The sequence below is a fragment of the Acomys minous genome (genome assembly GCF_964271855.1).
Source record: "Acomys minous genome assembly, chromosome: 16".
Lineage (NCBI taxonomy): Eukaryota > Metazoa > Chordata > Mammalia > Rodentia > Muridae > Acomys > Acomys minous.
The window spans coordinates 97,187,010-97,201,345 of NC_140498.1; the positions used below are offsets into that span (position 1 = coordinate 97,187,010).

A 14,336-nucleotide genomic window follows, 5' to 3' on the forward strand; every position below is an offset into this window, starting at 1 on the left:
TACCTTGGAGTGTGGACCGAGCGAGCGGATAGATGGCACAGCGACGAGAGTAAAGCGCTCATACAGGTACTCATTGGAGGCACTGCCCTTCAGGAGAGCGAAGGGGACAAGGTAGAGCTCCCCCTCCAGAACCAGGACCAGCTGCCGGTGCCGGCCCACAGGGCCACTCGAGTGCATCAGGCCCTGTGAAGTAGGAACAAGGCTGATCAGAGCGGGCAGGCCAGTCTGAAGGCTACGGATGCTGCAGTGCCACCCTGCAGAGGGGCAGGTGGAGGGGCGTGCCTCACCGGGAGATACAAGGTTAGGGGACAGTCTGCCAAGGTCTGAGGGTGACCTGAGGTGGGAGATGAGAGTCGCCAACCTGAAGGAGATGGCACCCAAAGGATGAGTGACTGCTGGTGGCTGCATGTGTTTTCCCTGGAGGCTGAGAATGAAGGCAGAGGGAGCTGCCCCCGAGGTTCCCCAAGCACAGAGTGGAAGGCTGTGCTGGCAGCAGGGCTCTGTGAGCCTGGTGGCTTGTCTCCTATTGGTGAGCACAGGGCTAGACCCTCAGAGCCAGCATGAGGATTTGGGGTCAGGGTGTAAGTGGTGCAGGAACCTTTGCGATGTTTGGGTATCAATACCGCTGCCCCAGGAACAGACTTTGGAGGTGATGCCTTCATTTATGGCCTCTGAGGACAAGAAGGTGTCAGAGGCAGCATCTCTTCTGACAGAATTTAGGGTGAGCACCTGGGGAGTCTGTGTGCAAGCCGCAGAGTGTAGACACCTGCTCGCTCACCCCAGAGGTGGCCCTTTGGGGCTGTGAGGAAAGACAGCTGTGGGTTTGACCAAGCACCCAGGTGTGCGGGTCAACCCATAATCCCAGTACTCTGGAAGGACGAGGCAGGAGGATTGCCATGAATCAAGGTGAGCCTGCACTACAGGGCACGACTCTACTTACATAAGAAGCATGGGAAGAAATAGGAGGAGGGGGAGGGGTCCGTGGGCCTCGTGTGGCTGCTGGAGTGGACACTGTCGCGGGGGGGGGGGCACTGCAGGCAGAAGGCCATCTGCAGATGTGTGGGCCTGGCTCCTGTCTGACAGGCTATACCCTTAGGAAGTGGTTGTGCTCATCTGACCCAGCTGCCTGCTGCCAGGGGGACCTGGCAGAGGGTGGCAGAGCCGCTTGTTAACCCAAAGTGACACGTGCCTGGTGGGCAGTTCAGGCTCTCCACCCCCAGGGCTGGCTTCCTTTTATATTCTGACTCAACTGAGTGTGGAAGCTGACAGACTGGCTCCCCATAAGGTTGGCAGCAGCATGTCGCCCTCTAGTGGCCTCTGGACAGGCGTGGCCGGTTTATAGGAGGCCGCCTGCTGTAGGGCAGCGGCCCCAGCTTATCTCCAGGTTCAGGGCTGCATGTGTCTCATGTATCTAAGTGTGTGCTGAGTGAGCAGCTGTAACTGGGCACAAAACGGAATCCCAGGCGCTCAGAAGTGCTTTCCTTAAAACACGGGTCCTTTTGTCTTTAAACTTTGAGCAGTCTTGCCACAACTCACATGGGGGTCCTGCCTCGGCATCCTGCGACCTGAGGGCCACTCTAGTTAGCGGGGGTCACTCAGCTCTCACAGGTTATTTCAGGGCCTCACACAACTTTCACCAGATGTCTTTCTTTGCAGCAGCTGAGCTCATCCATTGCGTTAAACCCCTGACTTACAAAGGACTCTCTTTAGATTTCAGGAGTCAGAGAAATGCTTTGCATCAGCCTGTGGACACGGGCGTTGGTCCCTCACCTGCAGTGCACACAGCCCTGGCAGCGATCTGGTAGTCAGCAATCTGAGGGCTGTTTAAAGATGGGAGCACCCTTCCTTATACCTCCGCAGGAACATGAGGGCGCAGACACGGCTTAGCACACTCTTACTCTGGGCGTCCCAGAAGGGGGTCTGTGGGCGAGGGACCCCCCAGACTCCAGAGTCCGCTCTGGCTGCCTCCTGCCCTCAGCTCCCTCTGCTGAGTCCACAGTGAGCAGCTCTGCTTGGGCTCATCAGCAAGTGGTGGTTTCTAAGGGTGAGCGGCACCTCCATCAGGGGCTGCCTCAGCTGTGGGCTGCCTGTGGGCTCTGGCAGGCATGGCTGCCGGCTTGCAGGTCTTGGGAAGTCCCCAGTTTGCCACAGGAGCATTACCTAGTTTCTCGCCAGGGTCCTCTGCTGTCTCTGGTCACATGCAAAGCTGCCTTTGAGAGCAGCTCTGTAACTACTGGGCACATCTGCACTAGGCCTCATGCAGGCTGCTGAGGGCATGACGCCGAGGAATGGCACTGGCCTGGACTGGGGAATGAATTGAGTCACAAGGGCGAGAACGAGAAGAAGGCAGGAGCCAAGCCCCAAGACACCCTGTGCTGTGTGGAGGGCAAAGAACAGGGGGCCAAGGCTTAGGGTGCAGCCTGCCAGGCACAGATCCCAGTCATGGGAGCCTTCCTCCTGCTCTCCCACCAACCACTGGGCACTGCTGGAGCAGCTAGAAGCACACAGTGGAGGAGCAGCAGGGAGCACTGCAGGCAGGATCGAGGATGGCAGGGGCGGGGAGCACTGCAGACAGGAGAGAGGATGGCGGGGGCGGGGAGCACTGCCAGGAGGAGAGAGGACAGCAGTGGCAGGGGCGGGGAGCACTACAGGCAGGATTGAGGACAGTAGTGGAAGGCAGGAGAGAAGAACAGGTCTTCCTCAGCGGGGCAGGGCGGAGCATGGAGGAAGGGGGCTAGGCCTTTCCAGGAGAAGGCCGCTGTTTGGAAGCAGCATGGGAACTTGAGAGGGGCCTGGACACAGCAGCCCCCTGGCCAGGTGACAGCCCCTGCCTGCAGCCCTGACGCTTTGTGCACTTTCCATTAATCCCTACAAAGAAGACACGCCTGGAAGGGAAGGCTAGAGACCACAGCAGGCGGAACAGTCGCCCCACAGCTGTGAGGCCAGCTGACGCGCTGCCGGAAGGCCAGGGAGGGGCCCACTCTGGGGATGGAGGAATCACACGCAAACTGCTCTCAGGATGCACGGTGCCTCTGCAGCTACTGCTGCACAGAGAGGTGCTGAGGGGTGCTCCTGCCTCTGCAGACAGATCCACTGGCTGCAGTGGCCCTGCCTACACAGCCCCTAAACTTCAGATCCACCAAGGTCCCTGCACCGTAAGAGAGTACCGTCTGAACTAAGAAGGGACATGCCAGCCAGAGTGCACAGTGGCTTGAGCACTGGACACCGGTTCTGGGTTTGAGACCCTGGGAAAGAGCAAGGGGGTGCCTTGGGTCATTGGAATAAACATCTAGGATGAGGCAGCGTGGGAGGCTCTCGCTCCCGGCCCTCACACTGGCACTACCCTGAGCCTCATGGCCTGCAGACCCGTCAAGGAGCACTGGAGGACACTGAGGCCAAATGCATCCAGCCTGTGTAGAGAAGAGCCAAGCACAAACTCAGGCCTGCCAACTTGCTGCTCGGGACCTTGATTATAAGCAGCCAGCCGCGAACGTGTGTCCACTGACTGCTCTAGGGGGATGCACATGGGTCCTGAGCAGTAAATGATGTGTTCCCGTATCACGGAGCCGCACGCCCGGGAGGCACTCACCCCTTCCATGGGTGCGATGAGTAGGTCATACAGGGCACGGAGTGGGGGCTTGGCCAGTGAGTTCTGCCTCCTGGGGAGAGAGGAGGTTCCATCCTTGCTGGGTGACACCGTACCACTGAACAAGCTTGTCATGCTCTGGCAGCTCCTGGGAAGACAGGACCAGGGTCGGAATCATTCTGGCTGCCTGCAGCGCCTCACAGCACGCGGGCCCCTCGCAGGTTATAGTCACACAGCACTGAGTTCTGTACACGGTGGGATGCATCTCTGTGGGGTCAGCTACACTATCAGACATGCCAGCGTGCTGGTCCTGCATAAAGCAATCCAAGGGTCGGTGCAGCTGCCAGGCTGACAAGGGAAAGAACAGCCCAGGCAAGCATCTGCATGGCCCCTCCATTTCAGAGGGGCACCCCGAGAGCTGCCGATTGGAAAGTGCTTGTAGAGGGAGCCCCCTGTACAGGTGTGGGAGTAGTTTCACTAGCAGGGAGGTACCTTCGGCCCCCAGGACTGCATGAGTCCCACTCCCAGAGGATGATGGCAAGGACAGTTGCTAATTCATTCAGAAACCATGTCTAGAGCTGGGCGTGGTGGCGCACGCCTTTAATCCCAGCACTCGGGAGGCAGAGGCAGGTGGATCACTGTGAGTTGGAGGCCAGCCTGGTCTACAAAGCGAGGACAGGCAAGGCTACACAGAGAAACCCTGTCTCCAAACAACCCAGCTGTCTGCTACGCACAGTCACAGTCGCTGGGGCCCTGAAGGGCACTAACATGCAGGTAAATGGGGCAGAGGTGCAGAATCCGCCTGTCAGCCTGACTCATAACCTCAGCATGGCCAGCTGGTGGCACTTTCTGTGACTATGCTGAGCATCCGTGGTGTATGGCTTCCACCGTGTGCTGCAAGACTTGTGCTGGCAGGGACCGTGCCAGACGCCAGACATGGCAGCAGGCGGCAGCAAGTGGAGCCCGATAGTTGTGACAGCTACTCGCTTGTCAGCAGAAGGGCTTTCCTCCAGGACCAGTTGGAAGGGGCGCCCGCACAAAGACACAAAGGGCCCATGTGTGCCTCTCTGGCTGCGCCTCCCGTGTACCTCCCCCTCAGGGTTTCACTGTCCTGCGTCTCCTATTTCCAGGGACACAGAAGCACAGCTCCTGCTCCTGCAAGTGACTCTCTACTCAGAAAATGTAATTACAAGTGACAGGGTGAGCTGCAGCTTTGCTGTCAGCCAGTGACATACAGATGACCCTGCAGTGACACTCCACATCCCAGGGACACACCAAAGAGCAGCTCTCCCCTGAAGGTAGCACGTGCCAACTGTTCTTTGGAGAGACGCTGCAGCAGTGCAGGGCCACCTTATGGCTGCACACAGGAGCCTGGCCTAGGACCAGGCAGGTGCCCAGGGGAGCCCCTGGGGGGGGTTTGGGGGGGGGCTGTTCCCTCCTCTCATCGTCACAGGTCCTAAAGCCTGGGCAGCTGCCCTCGGCATGGTCACAGGCCTCCAGCAGGTGGCGCTGGAGCTCTGTCTCATCTTCCGTTCCTGCCAGCTCCACTTGGGCTAAGTGACAGCTCCGCCCCAGGCAGAGGGTTTTCTCAGGCTGCTGGGTCTTTATTAGCTGGCTTCTCGGATGCTGTCTATTAATCTATTTCTGGAGGAGTGCACAGCACAGCAGTCTGCGTTGTGCAAGGAAAGCACTGCTCATATGCACTGCCACAGGACAATGGTGGGAGGGGCCACAGGCTGCCTGCTGTGAGCCCCCCCCCCATCCCCGCCCGCCTGGCATACACTTATCCACAGAGCCCACCCTCTCTGCAGAAGCTCAGCGTGGCAGTGGGCCTGGCTTCTGTCCCTCCATCTGTCCTCCATATTGTCCCTAAAGCTTGCCTGGCTCTGCCTTCTGACACTGCTCAGGGGCAGCAGGGGCCCATCAGGCGTCCTGTGCTGGGGCATGGAGAGTGAGACTGCAGGCCTATCCATGACAATAGGGTCAGTCCTTCCCGGGGGGTTCTGTACCCCTAAGCAAGCCTGTGGGGTGTTGCTCCCTGTGGGTTCACAAGGACCCCTTATAGCTATGTTGGGAGGAGCTGTCCCTGGGGCCCAGGAAGCTCCTGCTTTGTCCCTGGAAAAGCCTAAGCACAAACAGGTGAGCGCTTGCAGGAGCCGTCAGAGAAGCACAGAGAAGTTTCTCTGAGGAAGGCGACTGCGGGCTGGGAGGCTGACCACAGACTGCATCTGACAAGTCAGGTCCTGTGATGGCTCTTCACGGTCAGGCTCTGAGGCTCCAGACTGCATCTTCCAGGCAGCTGGGGCAGCCTTCCTTGTAAGCCTTCTGGTTGTGACACCTGTTCCACTGTTGCCTGAGAGCAAGCCAGGAGGGCTTTCCTCCACGGCCAGTTAGAGGAGGTAAGGCAAGCCTTCCAAGTGCCCTTGGGAACAGTGCCCGCAGAGCTACAGTAAGGGTCAACGGAGGCCAGGGAGGTGCTACATGGTGCTGGTGCTTGGTTGTATTAGCTCAGCATCATGGGGTGGTCCCTGACCAAAGAACCCTTCTGTCCTCCCCCCACCCTTCAGCAAAGTAAGTCAGACCTATTTAACAGTAGCAAGATAGCAGCCCCTGGGGATAGAGAAAAGTCCTGGACCAGGTGCAGGTTCTCCAGATGTGTGGGGCGGGGGGAGGATGCGGGAGACCCACAGAGAAAAGGCAAGAGATCAGGTAGTGACCTCCATAAGAAAGCATCAGGGAGTTTGGGGGTGTGGGGAGCACTCAGCTAGGGTAGCCTGGGAACGATGGCTCTGTGTGAGCATGTGTGTGTGTGTGTGTGGTGACCGGGAAGGCCTGATTTGGCCATGTCCCAATGCAGGCAAAGGTCTCCAGGCAGTAGTGATAAGTCAGGGAATCCTCTGGGGCATACAGAGGGGACCAATCAGGGAGGGAGTGGAAACGCAGTGACCATGTGACTCCGCTTAGCATCCTGGGAGAGAGTAAGGTGCTTGAGTGTTGCCTCAGGGTGGGGGTGAGGGATGAGCCCTACCTTTCCACCAATCTGCTGAGTACCTACCTCACTGAGTACCAGCCACCTTGCCAGTCCTGCTTGCAGACTACATCACATCACTTCCTGTGACCGGGGAGTGCTTAGGCATGGGGTGGGGCAGTCAGAGAGGACAGAAGGGCCTGTAGACCCTGCGGCTCACTTGGCTGCTCTCAGCCTTGCTAGTGCTGCAGCTCTTTAATACGGCTCCTCACGTGGTGGTGACCTCAACCAGAAAATGACTGCCATTGCTACTTCATATTACATTTTTGGTACTGTTATGAATTGTAATGTAAATATCTGTGTTTCCCGGTGATCTTGGGTCCTGTGGTCTCGCCTGGGACTGGAGCTGCTTGGCATGGGGGTGTAGAGAGCGGCAGGAGCCCGGCTTCGGAAGCCTCTGCAGCCGTCACTCTCTTCCAGTGTGCCGCAGGCTCAGGCCTGGGCTTCAGACAGGAAGCCTGCCCGGCTGCTGGCCTGATCCTACCCTCCTCCTCAGCCTGCTCAGTCCCCCACTTCTCTATACACTACTGAGAGATTAGTATATTTTGGACAAGAAACGGAATTAAAAAGCAGTGAAGGAAACACTGCTTACTAGATTATGCCTTAAAAGTCACCAGCACGGTGGAAACTCAGAGGTAGCCTGTGCGTCTCCTGCTGTTCTGGAAAACTTGTCACTACCTGATGGGTTTTCTTTTTGCAAGTGGCTTCTCACAGCTATTTCTTAATTTCCCACCTGTATCTCACTGGTGGCTCCTGTGCTGTCTCTGGGGGAAGCCAGGAACCCAGAGGGAGCCACTGTCAGGGAAGGTGGAGAAGCCGAGTGGTCACTGCCACACCTGCCTGAGGACCAGGTCCCTGGGTCAGCGGCTGCTGAGAACAGGCACAGGGAGGGAGGGGGCAGGGCTCGCCTCCAGAGAGGCAATGGAAGATTGGCAAACTTTCGGCCTGCCTTGAAGTGGGCTGCTGTCTGATCCTGACTGGACCTTACTGAGGACCTAGTGTAGAGAGACAGATAAGCAGGGCTCCTGTGCGCGCTCCTCCCACCGGCCTTTGGGGAGCACCATGTTGTCCAAATCAGTAAACTCACACTTAGCACCGAGTCTGTAGGGCCTGTGTCAGAGCCACTCAAGACATAAACCAAGATCCATGGCTGTGACATAACCTAGCCCCATAGGCACATCAGCTCCTGCATGTAGGAGTGCTGGGGTCCAGTGACCTCCCATGTTAGCACTGGGGAGACACCCTGCTCAGTGCCGGACACCTACAACCCAGTGAGGCCGGGATCAAGCTCTGGGCTCTTTGTCCTGGACCACAAGCCCCTTGCCATTCAGGTGGAGGAGCTGGCAAGCCCAGCCCAATCCCACTGTTCCTTGCATCTGGCCGTGTCCTTACATGACAGAGTGATACCTGAAAAGGACAGGAAGGAGGCAGGACCAGCTTGGCCCTCCAGCTTTTGGCTTCTTTCCCAATGTTGCTGGGCCCTGGGAAGCCAAACACAGCCTTATCGCCCCTGATAACACAATGACAGGAAACCAGGCTGCCACCGACAAGGTCCACACAGCAGGGGCTGCCGTGCAGGGCCACCCACCAGATCCACTCCCTCTGCAGTCCTGTAGGCAGGCACTCTAAATTCTGACAAAATATGGCTAACCTAAGCCTGCTGGCATGACAGTCTCACACACGACCCCCCATCTGTCAAGTGATGGTAAACTGGAGTCAGGGCGGCTTGATGTGGGCAAGCACCCTCTATCCCCCCGGCTTCCTGGCTCTTTTCAGCCTCCTGAGTTGCATGCCTGTGAGAAGCTGGCAGAGGAGAGAGCTGCCCAGCTTCTTCTTAAAGCTGGAGAGTCAGCTCAGACCTGGCACGGCAGCAGAAGATCCCTGGGCTCCATCCTATCAAAAGAGGACGGCAGAAAGCCTGCCCCATCTCCATTTGAACTGTTGGTACCAGAGTGAAGTGCCAGGCTTGCTGCTACAGCCGCCTGACAAAACCAGCACTTCATGTACCTGTGGAGGGAGCCCCGCCCCCCGGCCCCCTGTACCTGTGCAGGAGGTGACTGTGTCACACCATCCTCAGGAAGCCCGTGGGGTCCCCTCCCCCCCAACCCCCTCCCCTCCCTCCCGTACCTGTGCAGGAGGTTACTGTGTGGCATCGCACCATCCTCAGGAAGCCCGTGGGGTCCTGCCCCCTCCCCCCCTCCACCTGGGTACCTGTGCAGGAGGTTACTGTGTTGCACCATCCTCAGGAAGCCCGTGGGGTCCCCTCCCCCTCCCCTCCCCACCTGGGTACCTGTGCAGGAGGTTACTGTGTTGCACCATCCTCAGGAAGCCCGTGGGGTCCCGCCCCCTCCCCCCCCACACCTGGGTACCTGTGCAGGAGGTTACTGTGTTGCACCATCCTCAGGAAGCCCGTGGGGTCGGTCACCGAGTTGAGCTGCTTGCTCATGTCCTCCACCTGCTGCTCCATCATGTCCCCAGCCTCACTCTCTGTCTCACTGCTGGCACAGGCCCTGTAGGAAGGAAACCCCAGGGAGCCGTCAGGAAAACACGCACTACTGTGGAGCTGGCCCTTCAGGCCAAGGGCCCCCATGCCTTCCACATTGTGGCTCACTGTGCCTGTAGCTATGGCCTGTACAGCTGTGAACTATACAGACGGAGCAAGCGCATGCGCCCTGGCCTTGGCATGCTTCCCAGGCTGTGTGTGTGTGGGGGGGGCAGCCCCCAGCCCCCAGCCCCCAGCACAGCTGTACCCTAGTCTGTTCTAGAAACATTTGCTGATCACCTGCACTGTAGCAGGCACTGCCTAGAAGGGCATCTCCAGATGGGTGGTTTTGATGGATGGGACAGGCTTCTTGTGTCCCTTCCCAGGTGGGGAATTGTGACTAGTTTTGAATTCATATCTCCCCTGTGACAGGTTTTAATAGATACCTCATACACAGTCTAAATAAACAGAGCTGCCCGGCAGAGCCTGACTTACGAATAACGCGACTAGAGGCTTGCTTACTGGTTTTGTCAGGTAGCTGTAGAAGCAAGCCTGGCGCTTCTCACACTGTGCAGGGGGACAAAGGTGTCCACAGTGGTGCCCACACATCACCATACCCACCGTCTTCCCCCTATGGCCTCCTGGAGAGACTCAGCATCAGGCCCGGGTCACAGTCACATCTAGCAATGTCCAGAGTGAGACCTGGGGGTCCCAGGCTGAGGCTGAGTCTCCAGAGTGAGTGGTGCTCTCCAGAGCTTCTTCCTAAAATGACAGAGCTTGAGTCTTTTAGCTAAGAAAAGTCACAGGAGGAATACTCATTTGTTGGCCATCAGGCCAGCCCTGAGCCATATGAGGCGGTACGTGCCTATAATCCCAGCTCTTGGGAGGTTGAGGCAGGGAAATCACAAGTTCAAGGCCTGCCTTGACCTGTTAAGACCCTCAGTAAAAAGTTTTCTCCCACTGTGCAACTAGTGTGTACCAGACCCTTAGCTGGGGCTGGGCTGAGCGACCGCAGACAGCCTCTTCCCTGCAGAGGCTCCGAGACGGTGCTGATGGCCACGGACACCTCCGCACATGAATGTAACTGGAACACAGTGGCACACTCTCCCACTGCGCTCTACAGTGACACTCTGCAGGAGCAGCTAGGGTGGCAGTGGGAGGGCGGGCGCAGGTGACTGAGGCGCCTTCAACAGGGCCTGGGCCTGTCCGCTCCTCTGATGACCACCAAGAAGAGCTGGTGTTTCATGCAGAACTGGTTGTAGCTCAGTAGGGAAGTTAGCGAGGTCAGGATGGGTGAGGCCGGGAGCTGGCAGGGAGGAGCCCTGTTCAGCCATGCCCCTGGACACCGAGGCTGCCTCGCTTTCCCCTGTAATGCTCGATTTCTGTCTTCCAAGCTCTGGCCCCCTCTGATGGCCTTGATCGCCACATTTTCTCTTTTTCCTTTGTGGCTCTCTACGCCTGAGGATTCTAGCTTGAATTTCTAACTCTAGCCCTCTCTATTCCTGGGCTCCCAGGGGATGGGGAGGACTCTATTGTTGCTCTAGCCTGCCCCCCGAACCCCCTTTCTCCTGAGCCACTGTCCGTGGGGTTAGCAAAGGTTGACACTTAGATCACCAAGCTATGGAGAACAGAGGGCAAAGGTCATAGCACGAGCTGGCATCCTGTGGGAGCTAGAAAAGGGTGAGAGAATAATGTAGGGGTGACAACAGCCTCTCCAGGGCGCCCACCTGTCCTGCCCGCACCTGTTCCAGCCCTAACAGAGCCACCAGAAGAGCGCGAGAAACTGAAGAGGCTGGGCATCAGGGTGCCCTCCTGGGCAGCAGTCCAGCCCCTCTGCTCTCTCAGTTAGCCTTAGTAGACCTTTAAGATGGGGACTTTGGTAGGGACATGCCACAGCACGAGCTGTCTCAGCAGAATGTCAGGCTGGAGAGGAGCGCAGGGTGGGTGCCATGACGCCTCATCACAAACAGCTTCCTTTTAGCACCTACATTCAGGGAAATCTGGCTTTGGCTCCCTGAGGCTGGCGCCAGACTAAACACAGAGCCACAGAAGGTAGCCATCTCCTGCTCTGGAGCTGTGAGCTGCAGTTGCCAAAAGGAAATGGTTGAGCAGCGATGGATGGCCTGGCCGCATAACCCAGGAGTCCCCCGCTTTCCTCTTACACTGCAAGGCTGAGCTGCAGTTCATTGAGTCCTGACCCTTAACCTTACCAGAAACTTCCTCTTCTGTTTAAACTTTAGGGAGGCCTGGTGGGGAGGGGGAGTGTCCCCAGAGATCTGTGTGGCCTTGGTGCACCCAACTGGCAATGCCACACCCAGCAGCTGCGACACCCCTGAGACGGTGCATGAGTGCACACAGGCGCAGGCTGCTCTCCTCAGCAAACACCACGCCCCAGATCTTACAGCCACACAGTGACTAATGCACTCCCCCTCCCCAGACCTCACGGCAGAGCTGTCTGCTTCATGTCATTCTAGAAATGGCTGCTCTCTGTATCTTCAAAAGGCCAACTCCCAGTTACTTTAGTGTCACCTGCAGATGACACCAGAAACCTGGTTATCTGAAAGTAAATGATTCCATTTACCTGCCAGGAGACTATGTGCTCTCATTCGTATTCTGGTGCCCTCCCTCCTCCCCTCCCTCCTCCCCTCCCTCCTCCCCTCCCCCTCACACATGTGCATATACACACCATCCATCCATAGGTACCACATTCTCTCTCTCTCTCTCTCTCTCTCTCTCTCTCACATAGACACACACACACACACACACACACACACACACACACACACGAGAGAGAGAGAGAGAGAGAGAGAGAGAGAGAGAGACTTGTGCTTTGACTGTCAAACTGATAAAAGAATAAGTTATCTTCCAAAATGCTTCTTAAAGAAAATCACTCGAACCCTGGAGCTTTGCGAGTCTGTAGGAGGAGCTCACAGCGCTGTCCTGGCTCCTCTGCTCTCAGTAAACACAGTGATCAGACAGACAGCCCTGCTTCCTGTCAGCCCCACAGCCAGAAGGCTGTTATTGAGCTGAAGCCTCATGGCTTGGTCTCAGGTTGAAGTCTTTGCAGGAAGCATGTTGGCAATGGCGTCCCCCCTGAGCTACGCAGTGCAACCCCCAAGAATAAGAAGCCCTGAAACCAGGGACATGGGGGAACCCCACCCTCCGGATACCTTCCTTTGACCTCAGGCCAGCAGCCCCTCAGTCTTCCTTGAAGGGGACAGACAGACGGTGTCGCTGCCCGGCAGGTGGAATGTGCCCTGGAGGGACATGTTTCTTTCCCACTCTGGTTGTTCCTGCGAGGGCTGTGCGGGGATCAGGTGCCCGTGGACTCCTGTGCACACCTGCCGCTCCACTCGGGGATTATTTCGAGCCATGCAGGGGCGTATGCGAGAGTCTGCCACAGAAGGTCCACTGTGCACATGACAGTTGTTCCTGTGTTGTCACTACGGCTCCTTCCTCGAGTTTTTATCTATCCAGCAGTACATGTATCCCTTGGTGAAAATGCTGATAGTCAGAGGAAAACAGTGCAGTCGCTTAATCTCCTCCACTTTCCTGTGGTGAAGCCCGCTCCGCTACAAGTAGCGGCAGAACAGCCAAGGGTTGGTCAGCTTCTAGACCTGGGCCTTCCACTGCCACCCTCAGAGGTACAGATGCTGGCCTGGGGTCACTCAGACTAGGAGCTCCAAGCTCACCAAGGAGCTGCCCTGTCTCCTCAGCTCTCAGCAGTACCAGATCCCTTACTGTACACTACTCATAGGTTCGTCTTTGGTGGATTCTGTTCTCCTGCAAAGCACAGAAGAGCCACCATAGCTGGAGTGGTCTTCCAAGTCCCCACGAGGCCCAGTGCCCTTGCTCGCTAAGAGTCAAGAAGGCGTTGGAAGGCGCAGTGTGCCAGGATGCTCCTGGGTGCTACCTAGGAGCTTCGTGCATGGGTGTGGTGTGGAGATGTGGCACAGAGGAGGCGGAGCCTTCTGAAGTCTGCTCAAAGCCTTTTATCCCCCACAATTGCACTGATGAAAGTTACAGTAAAATGCTGAATGACTCTGACAAACTAGGGAGGAGGAGGTCACAGTGAGGCTCACACTTACTTATAACAGGAGCCCCCCAGCTCAGCCCCCCAGCACACTAGGTGGGGCCCTCAGAGCTGCTCTGTGTATCTCAGGCAAGCACTGACCCTAACGCACTGGATAGCTGCAACAGAACCGAGTGGCATGTATCCTCTAAATCTAGCAAACAGCCCCCTTTCAAATTCCTGTACAAAGTAATGCCACCAGACCAAGTCTTCTCGATCCGAAAATGGGACCACTTAGCAGAGGTGCCCCAGTTCTGGGCAACTGCAGCAAGAGATCGTTTGTATAGAAGATACAGTCTCCAGAGAAGCTATGGCAACCTCCAGAGCCACGGGCCAGTCACTGCGTCTTCCTTGGCATAGTAGGATGCCCACCCTGGGGAACGGGTCTGGGGACAGCGGGGCCTGTACTCCTCCTTGGGAGGGATCAGGAAAAGCTGCCACACCCTTGCATCCAGGAATGGAGACCTTCTGTCTCTACTGAGCTTTGGGTAGGGGCAGTTTCCTGTCTGTGCTGCCTGCTTCCTGAAGGCTGCAACACTCAGGACAATTCAGAGAGTCAGCCTGGGATGTGGGAGGCTGCTCCCCTCTCTCCCTCTAATTGGATTTTCTGACAGGACCTGCTCCCCGTCCCTCCTCTAGATGCCGGGAGAGGCAGCTGTACACAGGCTGCTGGCTGGTGGCCTTCGTGCCTTTTTCTGCCACATTAACCCAGTAGGGGGTTTAACAGCCCAAGATTTTGAGAAGCTGTTGTCAAGTCATGAAAGCCCCCAAGTGCAACTTAAATGGTTATTAGCTGGTGGGAAACATCCCCTGCTTTCTAATACTGCCATTTAAATAACAATAATAAAGAAAATAATAACAATAAGTGTAAATGCCTTGCCTTCACAGCCATGATTACACCTACCACCCACAGTCCATAGGGCCCTGTGGATTTAGGATTTACTTAGGGCCTGGGGCGAGGGCATGGCTTTTGGCTTGGTGGACACGCCTAATTCTACAGCCAGCCAGTAGATGTCGCCCAAGTCATCTATCAGGTGTGCTGGAAGCTTCCATGGATAATTCCTTTAAACAATACACACACACACACACACACACACACACACACACACACACACACACACACACACGCCACCACCGACGATGACAACGACAACCCACTGCACAGACA

At 56.8% G+C, this 14,336-nt stretch overlaps 1 protein-coding gene across 5 annotated transcripts in view; it reads right to left on the reverse strand.

Annotated features, from left to right (window-relative positions):
- The window catches only part of TTC28 (tetratricopeptide repeat domain 28), a 440,803-nt gene that overhangs the window by 12,988 nt on the left and 413,479 nt on the right, over positions 1 to 14,336 (reverse strand). For all 5 annotated transcript variants that reach the window (XM_084764313.1, XM_084764312.1, XM_084764311.1 and 2 more), the window contains 3 exons: positions 8,984 to 9,124; positions 3,590 to 3,734; positions 4 to 183 (listed from right to left, as the gene is read on the reverse strand). In XM_084764313.1, the coding sequence (XP_084620439.1) occupies positions 4 to 183; positions 3,590 to 3,734; positions 8,984 to 9,124 (466 nt within the window). The remainder of the gene's footprint in view (positions 1 to 3; positions 184 to 3,589; positions 3,735 to 8,983; positions 9,125 to 14,336) is intronic.